Source organism: Dermochelys coriacea, chromosome 1, assembly GCF_009764565.3.
Source record: "Dermochelys coriacea isolate rDerCor1 chromosome 1, rDerCor1.pri.v4, whole genome shotgun sequence".
Taxonomy (NCBI): domain Eukaryota; kingdom Metazoa; phylum Chordata; order Testudines; family Dermochelyidae; genus Dermochelys; species Dermochelys coriacea.
In genome coordinates, this window is record NC_050068.2 from 193,397,308 (window position 1) to 193,412,088 (window position 14,781).

The 14,781-nt window shown below is 43.3% G+C and overlaps 1 protein-coding gene across 7 annotated transcripts in view; it reads left to right on the forward strand.

The window, feature by feature from the left end:
* The first annotated feature begins 405 nt into the window (after window positions 1-405).
* The window catches only part of LOC119845736 (Holliday junction recognition protein), a 43,062-nt gene continuing 28,686 nt past the window's right edge, over window positions 406-14,781 (forward strand). For 2 of the 7 annotated variants that reach the window (XM_038378458.2, XM_043510621.1), the window contains exons 1-4: window positions 406-563; window positions 1,809-1,875; window positions 3,313-3,377; window positions 4,628-4,655. In XM_038378458.2, coding sequence (XP_038234386.1) covers window positions 489-563; window positions 1,809-1,875; window positions 3,313-3,377; window positions 4,628-4,655 — 235 coding nt within the window. In that variant the 5' untranslated portion in view covers window positions 406-488. Of the gene's footprint in view, window positions 564-617; window positions 825-1,230; window positions 1,454-1,808; window positions 1,876-3,312; window positions 3,378-4,627; window positions 4,656-14,781 lie in introns of those variants that run through there. The other 5 variants (XM_043510585.1, XM_043510592.1, XM_038378449.1 and 2 more) reach the window with 4 other exon arrangements.

The window sequence follows — 14,781 nt, forward strand, 5'->3', positions numbered from 1 at the left end:
CCAACTGGTTCATGTTCTCTCTGTGTGTATATATAAATCTCTCCTCTGTTTTTTCCACCAAATGCGTCCGATGAAGTGAGCTGTAGCTCACGAAAGCTTATGCTCTAATAAATTTGTTAGTCTCTAAGGTGCCCCAAGTCTCCTTTTCTTTTTGCGGACACAGACTAACACGGCTGCTACTCTGAAACCCGAGGTAGAACAGAGGCCTTTTTGCCAATCCTCAGCCTTTCCGAGCCCAGCGTCCAATGAGAGAGCTCTGAAAAGGAGATGGGTGGGACAAAATAAGAAAAAGGCGAGGCATTCCGAATACGCTAGCCAACCGAAAGGAGAAACGTTGGCTCCGCGACCACTGATTGGCTGTTGCGAAGAAAGTGACACGGCCCCCCGCCAATCGGGTGGGCAGGGGCTGCGGAAGGCGGCGCGAAGTTTGAATCGGCGAGAGGGGGCGCCGAATCCCCACCGGGGCCGCGGGGCGGGGGCGTCCCGCCATGGAGGAGCTGGCGGAGAGACTGCGCCGCAGCAACGCGCGCTTCGTGGACTCCCTGCAGCGGATCATAGCGAAGGTGAGGCTGGGGGCGGGGCTCCGGCACCGTAGCCGCTCCCTGTCGTTATGCCGGGGTGACCCCGGCTCCGGTCACGGCCCGGCCGGGAGTCGCGCGGCCCGGGCCCCGGGGCGGCGACTCGCCGGCCGTGGCTGCTAACGGGCGGCCCGCCAGCGACGCTGCTCCGTCCGCGGCCACAGTCCCCAGGCCCCGCCGCCCTCCTGCATCGCAAGCGGCAGCCCGGGCTGGCGGCGTTTGGCCTTCACGCGCGGCCGCACGCGGGCAAGTTGCGCCTAAACTGAGGCTCCTGCTGCTGTCGCCAGTCCCGTCAGCCGCCCGGGACTGGGCCACTTTGCAAAGGCGCTGCTGGCCCCCCCCCCGCCCCCCGCGACGTCTAGGGAGCGCACGGGCCGGGCCGGGCCGGGGCCGGGGCCGGGGCCTCTTACTTGGGGCTCGGGCTTGGTTTTAGGAAGGTTGCGCCTCAGTTCCCCGTTCAGGGGCGTTGTGGGCGGCAGCGACGTGACCGGGAACAAGCCGGCGGCGGCCCCGTGGCTGAGCGGGGCGGGGCCGGCTCCCGCGCCTGGGGGACGGAAACGCCGCAGGGGGTTTTGTTTGCTCTCCCTCTTTGTCTATAAACTTTAAAAATGTGCCTGGGGTGCATCTTCGACAAGAGCCTCGGTTTTCTTGGTAATCGCATTTCCACCGTGATGGTGGCAAATGCCTTTTTCTCGTCCTGCCAGCCCCCTCTAGACTGGGTTGCCCTGCGGGATCAGAGCAGCAGCCCCCGAGTCACACCCCCGGTCTATCAGCGGCCAAAGCCAATTACATCAGAAGAAAGTGGAAGAAGCCCTGTAAGGGACAGTTACGGGATAGCTTGTCCCTGGTGCACATTTACTTCGCACCACCTTTCAGTTAGGGTTCGCTTTATGCCCTGGGACAGCAGTATTTATTTCCTTTAAAAACGTATTTCATCTCCTGTAAAAGTGGGTGTGGTCAGATTGCACACTTTAAAATGTTTAAAATGCATCCGATGAAGTGAGCTGTAGCTCAGGAAAGCTTAGGCTCTAATAAATGTGTTGGTCTCTAAGGTGCCCCAAGTCCTCCTTTTCTTTTTTTAAAATGTTTGAAAGTGAAAGTCTCTGTGTGTGTTTTTCAATCTAAACCAAGCTTATGAAAATCGTTGACCTTCATGTAAAACCTCTGCTGTTAAACGTTTAACAAATCTAATTGTTAAAATGGTCGGTTTTCTTTTTTTTTTTTTAATAGTACAATTATCCCTTTGAAGATGATATACTTGTCTCTATGGAATCATTGACTTATGATACACCCATTGGTAAGAATTCCTTAAAATAACAGTCTTTTAATTTTTTTTTTTTTTCAGACTTACGACAGTGTACAGATTTACACAAATAGGACTGGATAATGTCTGGCAAAAATAATTCACTCTGTGGCCCAGATCCTAAAAAAACTATCTGCTGTATTTTACCCATGGGAGTTGTCCCATCGAAGCCATATGTAAAATGCAACACATGGATCATTTTTACAGGCTCAGGGTCCATGTCCATATGTAGCAATGGGTGAAGGGTAAAAGCAAGTTACAATTTTAGTCATTATTTAGGCAAAAAAAAGTTATTGGGGCTCTACTATAGTGAGTTGCAAGGAACAAACGTTAGGGTAGAAGAGGAGTTTAAAGGAAAGAATGTAAGTGAGAAAATAGAATGAAGGGGAGAACTCAGAAGCTGTTATGTAAAAGCTGTTGTGATGTGAATGTTTTGCAGCATCTCATTGGATGGAATAGATTGTAATCTTAAGACTTTTTCTTCACTGTGAGAGCACATGGTTAATTTTATTACTGTACTGAGATTGGGGGAAGTCATGTTTTTCCAAGGATTCATAAAAGTTGTCATCCATCAGAAGGGTTACGTGTATATGAGGAGATTTGAACATAAAAGGGTGAGATCGGTCTAAAATGTCGTATGGTCTGCAATGTAATAGGCATTGTGGTCTAATGGTTTGAATATGTTACTTGGAGCCAAGAACTGCTCTGCTGTAGCTTCCTACCTGTCAAATGACGATTGATACCTATAAGTGCCTTACCAGGGTTAACTTAACTACTGTAGACATATGTAAAATGCTACAAAAATACCAACTATTATGTAGTCCTAGGTCCAGAATTTAGGGTGTGTTTTTAAAGGCTTTTACAATCTTAATATAATTAAATATGTTTTCAGGAGTTAAGGTTTAGGGTTGGATTTTTTTGTGTGTTTGCATTTTTGCCGCTTGCTTGAATTTCCAGTGGCTGTGTCTGGTGTAATGCGTCTGGTTTTTGTAACATCTATTTACACTTAATATGAAACACTACATATAGGTCCCATTACTGCAAAGACTTACACATGTGAGCTGCTGTACACTCCACATAGGCTTGGTGCATTTAATGGGACTAATCACGTACAAAGTTAGCTGCTTACTTAAGTATTTGTAGGTTCAGGGCCATAACATGCAATGGAGCTGAGTTGTGTCATTAAGGAAACTAACTTTGAATTTATGGACTTTATTCAAGTTCATCTCAAACATAGAACTGCATTAAAGAAGTCATTTTCATATAAATTGCTGGCCAACACACAGCGTAAATGCCCTGCAGGTGTAGTTTGGTTTTGATGACATTTTCACTGCCTAACACACTCCCTAAATACAGAGAGGTTATTCAACATAGACATATACTATAATGCATGCAAAATGTTTGTAGTAATTTCTGTTTTGTTATGTCTAGGACCACAGCTATGGGGTGATATGTCAGAAAAAAACATTAATGAATGGAAGAAAAAACTACATAAGGTATTTAATAACTCTCTTCCATGGTATGATTTCCTTAATTTAACCTTGCTGTTCCAAAGAATATTTGTGAGATACAATCCAAGAGAAATAGTTCTCCATTTCATAGTGCTAATAAGCTCAGCAGCCAAAAAAAATATTGCTAAGAGAATACAGCTTGAAGGTCTTTTAACAATACTCTTGTATCTCTTCAGCATATCACTGTTGACTTTAAAATATACTTGAGGTAAAATGACAGCAGTTGGCCAAGTTCTGCCCTGGGGCCCCCAATTGTCCCACCTCTACTATTATTTACATGCATTGTATTGTAGAGATTGAACTAAAGTAATGACAAGGTCTTAGCTATCTGAGTTGTCTCTAAGGCTGTGTCTATACTACCACTTACGTCTGCAAAACTTGTCGTTTAGGGGTGAGAAAAAAACATCTTGAGCGACATAAATTTCGCTGGCATAAGTGGTAGCGTGCACAGCATTATATTGGTGGGAGAACTTCTCCCGCTGACATAGCTACTGCCGCTCATTGGACATGGTTTAATTATGCCGACGAGAGAACTCTCTCCCACCAGCCTAGAGCAGCTACACGAAATCTTACAGCGGCGCAGCTGCATCGGTATAGCTCTGCTGCTGTAAAATGTCTCATGTAGACATAGCCTAAGTGTGCGCATGCCAAGCTCAATTCTCTTCTTCCCTTATTGTTGTGGAAATTGTATTGTATATATTTCCTTTTCCCCTCTTCCTGCGCCACTCCAAAAAACAAATATTGGCCTCCTCAGCAAATGTATATTACAAACATTCGTAAGAAACCAAACCTTCAGTCTTCTCCCAAATGCCTGTTCTAAAAGGTGGGCTGTGTGGAGTGTCTTGAAGGTCAACGAATCTGGATTTTTTTGAACTGGGCAGATTAAAGGAAAGAAGAGTGAATTTTTAGTCTCGGGGGACCCAAAGGAGAATGCTCTCTCCTTAGCTCTCTCATATACCAAGGTATCTGCAGTTTGTGTGTCTTTCAACGGTAGCATTATGGTGTGAGAAAGCAAGGTGGTGCTTCAGGTAAGATGATCCTAGGGCTATTCAGTGCTTTGTAGGTCAATAACCTCTTAGACTGCAACCAAAAGCTGTTGGGAATTGAGGTTGAATAGTACTTTACAGAATCAGGGCCCTTATAAATAAACAAGCAAAGTAAATAAGTGTCTTGCAAAATAACTTACACTGTTCTAAGATTGTTCCGACTCTTCTCCTTTTTGTTTTTAACTGCAGAGGGCCACACAATGTCAAAAAATCACAGGTAAAGGAAAAGTTTTACATATTTCAGCATGTACTATATTTAATCTCCTCAAAAACAAAATAAAAATGCCATATCACTGTATGTGTTGTTTTAGAAATATACATTTGTTTTTAAGATGCTAGGCAGTATAAGACTAAAGACCTCAGAAAAGACCTCTGTCTTCAACCCCAGAAAATATTTTTACAATGGCACTACTGGACATGTTAGTATGCCTTTATAAAAAGTGTGATTTTTTTGATTTTTTTTTTTTTAAAGATTATCATTAGGACTGTCAAGCGATTAAAAAAATGAATCTCAATTAATCGCGCTGTTAATAATAGAACACCATTTATTTAAATATGTTTGGATTTTTTTCTACGTTTTCAAATACACGGATTTCAATTACAACGCAGAATACAGTGCTCACTCTATATTTTTGATTACAAGTATTTACACTGTAAAAATAAGAAATAGTATTTTTCAATTGACATAATACAAGCACTGTAGTGCAATTTCTTAATCATGAAAGTTGAATTTACAAAGGTAGAATTATGTATAAAAAAGCTACATTCAAAAATAAAACAGTGTAAAATTTTAGACTGCAAGTCCACTCATTCCTACTACTTGTTCAGCCAATCGCTCAGACAAATGAGTTTGTTTACATTTGCAGAAGATAATGCTGCCCACTTCTTGTTTACAATGTCACCTAAAAGTGAGAACAGGCGTTCTCATGGCTCTGTTGTAGCCGGCAACATTTACATGCCAGATGCGCTAAAGATTCATATGTCGCTTCATGCTTCAATCACCATTCCAGGGGTCATGCGTCCATGCTGATGACGGGTTCTGCTTGATAACAATCCAAAGCAGTGCAGACCGACGCAAGTTTCTTTTCACTATCTGAGTCAGATGCCACCAGAGGAAGGTTGATATTCTTTTTCAGTAGTTCGGATTCTGTAGTTTCAGCATTGAAATGTTGCTCTCTGAAAGCATGCTCCACGCATCGTCCTGCTCAGATTTTGGAAGGCACTTCAGATTCTTAAACCTTGGGTTGAGTGTGAGATTTCTAAAGATAGCTGCAGCATTGGTACCTTCTTTGCGTTTTGTCAAATCTGCAGAGAAAGTGTTCTTAAAATGATCAACATGTACTAGGTCATCATAGACTACTATAACATGAAATATATAGCAGAATGTGGGTAAAACAGCGCAGGGGACATACAGTTCCCCCCAAGGAGTTCAGTCACAAATTTAATTAATGTGTTATTTTTTAACAAGCTTCATCAGCATGGAAGCATGTCCTCTGGAATGGTGGCCGAAGCATGAAGGGGCATATGAATGTTTAGCATATCTGGCACGTAAATACCTTGCAATGCCAGTTAGAAAAGTGCCGTGCAAATGCCTTTTCTCACTTTCTGGGTGATGTAAATAAGAAGAGGGCCCCATTATCTCCTGTAAATGTAAAAAGACTTCTTTGTCTTAGCAATTGGTTGAACAAGAAGTAGACTGGGTGGACTTTGTTTTGCTTTTGAGTGCAATTATGTAACAACAAAAAAATCTACATTTGTAAGTTGCGCTCTCACAGAGATTGCACTATGGTACTTCTATGAGGTGAATTGAAAAATACTATTTCTTTTGTTTATCATTTTTACAGTACAAATATTTATAATAAAAACAATACACACTTTGATTTCAATTACAATACAGAATACAATATATATGAAAATGTAGTAAAACATCCAAAATATTTAATAAATTTCAATTGGTATTCTATTGTTTAACAATGCGATTAAAACTGCGATTAATTTTTTTGAGTTAATCGTGTGAGTTAACTGCGATTCATCTACAGCCCTAATTATTATATACATTTTTAATATGGGATATTTTTTAAAAGTCCTGGTTTTAAATTTGAACTTCAAAGTGCAAATTGTTAGTGAAGGGAGAACAGATGAATGCTCCAAAAGGTTCTGAAATGTGAATTTAAAAAAAGCTTGAGATGAGTGCTTACATGGTAGGTGTGGTTGGTATCATTGCCTATTAAGATTGCCCAACACTTCCTATTATAAGACCGTGTTTTCAGTTACTTCAAGCAACCAGATCTTTCAAGCTGAAATTTTCCATGCTGGATATTTGCCTCAGTCTGAGTTTTGGAAAATTTCAGCCGAATTATTCTCAAAAATGGCTGAACCAGTCTAGGATAAAATGAGGGGGTTTTACCCCATTATATTCTGGTGACCTGTTCTTTGAAAAGCTCTAGCACCTTCAGGCTTTGGAGCAGGGACTTGAAGTTGGGCTGGAGAGGATGGGGTTTTTTGCTAGGGTTGTGAATTTGCCATCCTTGTGAAAATCTAGCTACATTTGATCTAGTTATAAGCCTTTGGAAAATAGCAACTCTCACATGCTCGGTAGTTTGATATTAGCAGCTAAAATCCCAGAAGATTCCATCCTCACTGAGCATGTTTGAGCCTCTCTCAGCTCCTAGTGCGGGTACCAGTCCCCACAGACTGACTGAGCATTCTCCATCACCTCAAGACTACTGTAGGTGACAGGAGTGTGCATTTGTCATCCTTAAAGGCCCTACCAAATTCATGGTCCATTTTGGTCAATTTCATGGTCATAGGATTTTAAAAATCATAAATTTCATGATTTCAGCTATTTAATTCTGAAACGTCACGGTGTTGTAATTGTAGGGATCCTGACCCAAAAAGGAGTTGGGGGTGGGGGGAGTTGTGGTACAGCTACCCTTACTTCTGCACTGCTGTGGCGGTGGCACTGCTGTCAGAGCTGGGCGGACGGAGAGTGGTGGCTGCTGGCCGGGAGCCCAGTGCTGAAGGCAGAGCCACCACCAGCAGCAGCGCAGAAGTAAGGATGGCATAGTATGGTCTTGCCACCCTAACTTCTGTGCTGCTTTAGGCAGGGTGCTGTCTTCAGACCTGGGCACCTGGCCAACAGTCACCACTGTCTGGCCGCTCAGCTCTGAAGACAGCGCAGAAGTAAGGGTGGCAATACTGCGACACCCCCACCCCACCCAGCAACTCATTTTTGGGTCAGGACCCCCAATTGAGAAATGCTGGTCTCCCTGTGAAATCTGTACAGTATAAGGTAAAAGCATACAAAAGACCAGATTTCACAGTCCGTGAGGTGTTTTTCATGGCCATGACTTTGGTTGGGCCCTAGTCATCCTTACAGAGTGACTGAGCATGTTCCAGCCCAGGGCTATTCAGGCTAAGTACGGTACTCCCTCTAATGGCTGCTCTGGGCCTAGGTGCTGCTGGACACTGAAAATCAGAGCAGGAAGCTTCTCTCCTGTACTCATTGGGACCCGTCCCCCCAGTTAGCACCCAGACAGCATGGAGGAGGAAGCAGTCTGATTTGAATGCAGAGAGAACAAAGGCTGTACAGGGGGGAAGATAAGGAGTAAATTGCGACAAATTGTTTGGTAAAACTGGAACTGGAGTGAGTGAGGAGAGAAGCTGGGATTGAGAATAGCGGGGGTAATGGAGACTGGGACTGGTTGGGTATGGAGACTGGGAGGTGGTGGGGGATGCGCTTCTGGGAACTGGTTGGTGGTACGGATGGGGTCATGGAGATTGGATGAGAAGCTGAAGGGGAGTGGGGACACTGGGACAGGTTGGTCTAGGAGACGGTCACTAAGAAACAGTGGGGGAAGAGAATAGGGGTGTGGTGGGAAGAGAGATTTAGATTGTATGAGGAGCCTGAGGAGGGTGACTAGGACTGACTGGGCAAGAAGAGTGGGACTAGGATGTGAACCCTGAGGGGTGGAGACTTGGACTGGATAGGCAAGGAGAAAGGGCCTGGAACAAGAGCCACAGGTGAGGAAGAGACAGGGCTGGAATAGCCAGTTTGGAGGGGATAGGGCAGAAGGGGTCAAACTTGGTGTGTGGGAAGGGGAAATGTGTTGTATTCTGTGTTGAAATTGAAATTAATATATTTGAAAATGTAGAAAACATCCAAAAATCTTTAAATAAATGGTATTCTATTATTTAACAGTGCGATTAGTCATGCAACTGCTTTTTTTTTAATCATACGATTAATCACAATTAATTTTTTTAATCGCTTGACAGGCCTAATACAAATACATAAACAAAAAGAAAAACTGGAAAATTTATTTTTTTGCCTCAGAACAAAAGCAGAGAAACATCCATGCTGTCCATCCATTTTTGGTAACAAGTGTAAAGTATTTCTTGCTTAGGAGGACTTAAGACTAGCATAACTAAGTTCAAAAAGGGGGAAAAAACAGAAGGTGTGAAGTGTTCTTTCTTCTACATGGCCTTGCATACAATAAAGAAGATGAGATTTAAATGTAGTTCAAATCAAGCCTTTAGAAGAACAGATTTAATAATTTTATTAAGATAATGTTGAAGTAAAAAGAAAACAGTACAGAGTTTAGGCATAGAAGTTTCTGGTTATCAGGGAATAAGGTACAGATTATCAAGGGATGCGAAGTTCAATTTAGGAGCAGGTGGCGTAAGGAATACATAATGTGCTATCTCCCCGATTGGGGGTAAAAGTTTAACGGGTCAAAGTACAGACATTGAGATATGGGGGTATGTTGTCCATATAATGGCTATGTTCAGGTGTGGAGTATAATGAGCGGGTACGATGATAAGGATGGATCTACCCTCATTTGGTGAGATTTAATGTTCAGTGAGTTTATGGTTGCAGTTCATATGGTCCAATTAAAAAAAAATAATCTCTGTCCCTTTCCCATGGTTGATGCACGATGTTGTACCGGCTCACACCTCCTGGTACTGTCAGTGGCCGGTGATGTGTTCGATGTAGATGTCCCTGGACCATCGGATTGTGTCTGAGACCATGAGGCGCCGGATGAGCCGTGCGTACCATCGACCGATCCCACAGGTCCGCAGCACGTGCTCGTTGCAGGGGTCCCAAGTGCCCAGGGCTCCGACAATCAGGGCATCCATCTGCACCTCATAGCCCTTTGCTCTCAGGGTGTCGGCCGGGGGGGCATATTTTTCCAGCTTACGAGCTCGGAATTCACGGAAGGCCGGGGTCCTGTTTTCAAAGGAGACCGTGATGTCGATGAGGATGATCTTTTTTCTGGTCCTCGTCAGTGACTACCAACAAAACACATCCTCTCCCTTCCCCCTCCCCCACAACCAAACAAATAAATTTCTTTGGCATTAATTTCAATGCCATTAGCACATAGCAGGGCTAGGGTCAAATCCGGAGCTTAATGCAGAGACTTCCCAGTGCAGAGACATCAAATGCTGTCTTTTGAAGTCTCCATTGCAAGCTGTTCCACTGTCTCAATTTCATTCCACTACCTAAGAATATGTTTTAATTACCATTCTGCCCCCACCTCTGTCAGCATATACACATACTATTATAAAATTAGAAAGTTAAGAGGTGTGATCATATGACTTCAGTGGTCTTTGGAGAAAGCCTACAGTTAACATATACTAGAAACCTTATCTCAGGGAGAATTTCTATTACACCATTTGATTTATGAATACTGCTCTTGTGCTCACACCTGACCCATATAAACAATACACTTTTTTTAACTCTCTTCCCTCATCATTTGAATGTAATTACATCAGCTGAACCCCCTAAATGAGTGTTGGCCCTAATATCCTTTTGTTGTGCTATGTACATTCATTCCCTATCCAAGAGTCCACCTTTAACCCAATCTAACAATATATTAACACAGAAAAACCAAACCAAAACCACCCCTATATTCAAAGAACATTCAGGTTGCAAAGACAAGCATCATTAGTTGGAAAAAAATAATCGTAATTAATCGCACTGTTAAACAGTAATAGAATGCCATTTACTTAAATATTTTTGGATGTTTTTACATTTCCAAATATATTAATTTCAATTTCAACACAGAATACAAAGTGTACAGTGGGGGTAGGAGGACCAAAGAAGAAATGTGTTAAACTCCTGGCAGTATGATATTTCTGTGGTGTTTAACATATAGTCCAAATTTTTCCTTACCTAAATAAAGGGGATGTTTGTTCCAGTTTCAAAAAAACAAAAAATCCCTCTGTGATGTTTAATGGATTTTGCTCTCTAGGGACAAAAGCAGAAATTTGGTTGATATGACTACCCTTATGACTATTGTTTGTTGCTTCCCAGTAGCACAGTTTAGTTGGGAATAATGTAACCCTGAATCAGCATTTAAAAAATGAAATATATTGCTAAAAGATATTTGCAATGCACTGTAGATGTACGTCATGTTCACAAAGTGAGCAAGCTGTGATCCCTGTCCCAAAGAGTTTACAAGCTAAGGCCCTGATCCTGCAAACAGCATAAACTCATGTGCTTAACTTTATGCATGCGAGTAATCCCATCATAGTCTTGTTTGGTCCTCCTCCCCTTATAATTCCATGTGCATTTCTCGAAGGCTTCATTCTGCAAACTGCTAGGCATGAAATTTGTCGCACTGATTTTGGTGGGACTACTTGTATCTGTAAAATTGAGCACAATGAACAAATATTGGCAGGATCCCCATATGCCTAATTTAAGAAGCCAAAAGGTTTTTCCCTATCGTAATAAAAATAAATAACACTTTGATCTTTGACTAACCTCAGTTTATTCAAGAACAGACTTGAAGCAGTTAAGCAGGGGTGGGCAAACTTTTAGGCTTGAGGGCCCATTGGGGTTCCGAAACTGTATGGAGGGCCGGGTAGGGAAGGCTGTGCCTCCCCAAACAGCCTGGCCCTGGCCCCCTATCTTCCCCCTCCCGTTTCTCGCCCCCTGACTGCCTCCCTCAGAACCCCTGACCTATCCAACCCCGCCTGCTCCTTGTCCCTGGACACCACCCCCTATCCAACCCTACCGTCCCCTGACTGCCCTGATCCCTATCCACACTTCAGCCCCGATAAGCCCCTGGGACACTCGGGCCTATCCAGTCCTCCTGCTTCATTACCATGCTATTCAGAGCACCAGGACTGGCAGCCATGCCTCCCAACTGGAGCCAGCCTCACAGTCTGGAGCACAAGGGCAGGCCAGTGACTCTCACAGTTGCACTGCCCAGCAGGAGCTCGCAGCACTGCCACCCAGAGCGCTGGTGGCATGGTGAGCTGAGTCTGTGCAGGACGGGGGGACAGCAGGGGAGAGGCTGGGGGCTAGCATCCCTGGCCGAGAGCTCGAGGGTAGGTCCGGCCCACGGGCCGTAGTTTGCCCACCTCTGAATTAAAGCAAAAGCAACAAATTTTGGCTTCAGCAGGAACTTTTTTTTTTTTTTTTCACGTCAGACATGGATGGGTAGCTTTAGACTGTTTTGGTTATACATATATTTTTATTATACATAATGTTTCAATTTTTTGCAGACCAATTGCATCACATGCGCTCTGTCATGAGAAGACATAAGCACTACAGTTTTAATACCAGCAGATTAGGAAGATTTAGGTACAGAACTTTTATTAGCAAAAAGAAAAGGAATACTTGTGGCACCTTAGAGACTAACAAATTTATTAGAGCATAAGCTTTCGTGAGCTCACGAAAGCTTATGCTCTAATAAATTTGTTAGTCTCTAAGGTGCCACAAGTACTCCTTTCCTTTTTGCGAATACAGACTAACACGGCTGCTACTCTGAAACTTTTATTAGGTATCTTTCGTTCTAGAGAGGAGAATCAAATTCTTGCTAATAGTGTAATAATATCAGACTGAGTTAATTACTCTTTTTCCCCTGCCTCTGGTGCATATCAAAAGCATGTCCCATATATGGATATTAGAGGCTGTACTACTATTGAGAAATTAGATCCTGTTTTCCAATATAACAAGGAGTTATCCTTGTTTAAGATGCCTATTTAGTTCTGTTTCCATAGCCAAAGGCTTTTTCTTCTTATTTTCAGGTTTCTTCTCAACTACTTCAAATCAGTTTTCCATTTGAGACATTTTAGTAAGGACAGCATCTAGTTTAGCATAAAGAATCAAATTACCCTTCAAGAGTATTCGCAGCTGTAAATACAAATTAAATAAAGTTGGCATCAGATGTAATCACCGGTTTTAAGGAAATTTGATTGTTTTTTTTAATCAGTCAGGCTGAGTGCTTCTGTTGCAGTAATAAGCTAAGGGAGAAGATGGTGGGGACTGAAGCACAAAGTAGAATCTTTCACTGGATTCTTAAAGGAGAAAAAAGCATGGAACACGTTTTAGACTCTTATAACAACAGATGCTGTTACGGCCTTTACATTTGTCTTGCTTCTTGTGGGAAAAAAAAAAAATTAAAATATAGGGATGGAGACAAGTTCCCCTTTAAGCCCAGGAGGGCAAGCACAATTTGTAAAGGAAGAAACTGTTCTAAGATGGGCTGCCCAAAATATACCAGAAAGATATGAAGCACATAAAGCAGCTCCTGAAGTAGCAGGTGGAAAAAAACTCAAACCTCCCTGATATCCCTTCAAAATGCACAGAAAACTGCCTCCCCTCTTCCTCTTCTCTCGTGACTCTCAAAGGCAGTACCAGGAAACGTAGGCAGAGGATATCCACTTTGTGGTGTCACTTCAGGGAGCAAGCGGGAAAGGTATAGCACAGAGGTGGGCAAACTATAGCCCATGAGCCACATCTGGCCTGTGGGACTGTCCTGCCTGGCCCCTGAGCTCCTGGCCGGGGAGGCTAGCCCCTGGCCCCTCCCCCGCAGCCACACCAGCAGTGGGGTTGCAAGCTCCTGCCGCTTGAGCGGCATGGTAAGGGGGCGGCGGTGGCAGCGGCGGGTGGGTTGGGTAGCAGGTCCGGGGGGGGCAGACAGGGAGTAGAGGTGTGGTGTTCCAGGGGGCAGACAGTGAGCAGGGCACGTTTGGATGGGGCAGAGGTGCTGGGGCGGTCAGGGAACAGGGGGCTTGGATAGAGTGTGAGAATCCCGGGGGGCTTGTCAGGGGGTTGGGGTGTGGATAGGTTAGGGCAGTCAGGGTACAGGGAGCAGAAGGGGTTGGATAGGGGGTGGGATCCTGGCGGGGGCGGTTTGGGGTGGGGGTCCCGGGAGGGGGGGCAGTCGGGATGGGAAGTGAGACAGGGTGAATGGGGAGTGGGGGCCAGGCTATTTGGGGGGCACAGCCTTCCCTACCTGGCCCTCCATACAGTTTCACATCCCGATGTGGCCCTCGGGCCAGAAAGTTTGCCCTGGTGTAGCAGCTCAAACTGATGTTTGCACATGGAGGTGTCGCTCCCTGGTTCAGTCATGGCACATTTGACAGTTGCAAGATGGTATTGGTGAAGTAATGCAGGAAGGCTCAGATCTGGGAATATCAGCAGAATTATTTTGTGTAAATAGTGTTCATTTAATGCAGCGCTGTGTTCGAGGCAGGTATCTGGAGCAGGCAAAGCAAAAAGGAAACTAGATAAATGTATATTTATGATACTCTATTTTTCCTTATATATTAGTAAAAAAAAATGAGCTCTAAATCGTCTCCTTCCTTGCTTTCTAGCACATTTTTAGGCACTATGTAAATAATCCACGCAAAGAACACAGAAGAAGGCGTGCTGCATCTCATTAGAATTTTATAAATGGTTTTAATAGTATTTGCAACTCGTAATCAGTAATTATTAGTTATAAGTAGTATAAATATTTATCTACCTAAAAGAGTAAATTAATGACTGTAGTGTAAATCTTGTAAATCTTTTTGTTTAAAAGAGAAAATCTTGTGCTTTGAATGTAATTTCCAGTATCTACAGCATGATTTTTTTCATGTGTACAACTTTAAAAAGTTGAGTAAAAATGTCCCGGAACCAATGCTTATGGAAAAACTTCATAGCTAGAAGGGAATATGCAAAAGTCCAGAAGTAGAGGGATGACTTCTAGAGGTACAAAGGGAAGTTTGGCACCCAACTATACTTGTTCCCCTGAAAATCTCTCCCCCTAACATTTAAGAATGTTAATAATTTGTTTTGGGCAACTTGTATATTTTAAAGGTGAATATTACCTGTACTGCATAGAAATAGGCTCTGATCCTGCAAACACTTAAGAATGAGTGTGTGTGTGTGTGTGTGTATAACTTGACTTATGTGTAGTCCCAATGAGGTTAATAAAACTACCCACATAAAGAAAGTTAGACAGTTGCTTAAGTATTGTAAGATTGGGTCCCTAAAGATTAGCGGTGTTTTACAAATAGTTTGTGGTGGTCTGCTAGGGAGGCTATTGAGTATCTGTCTAAAAGCATTGGGC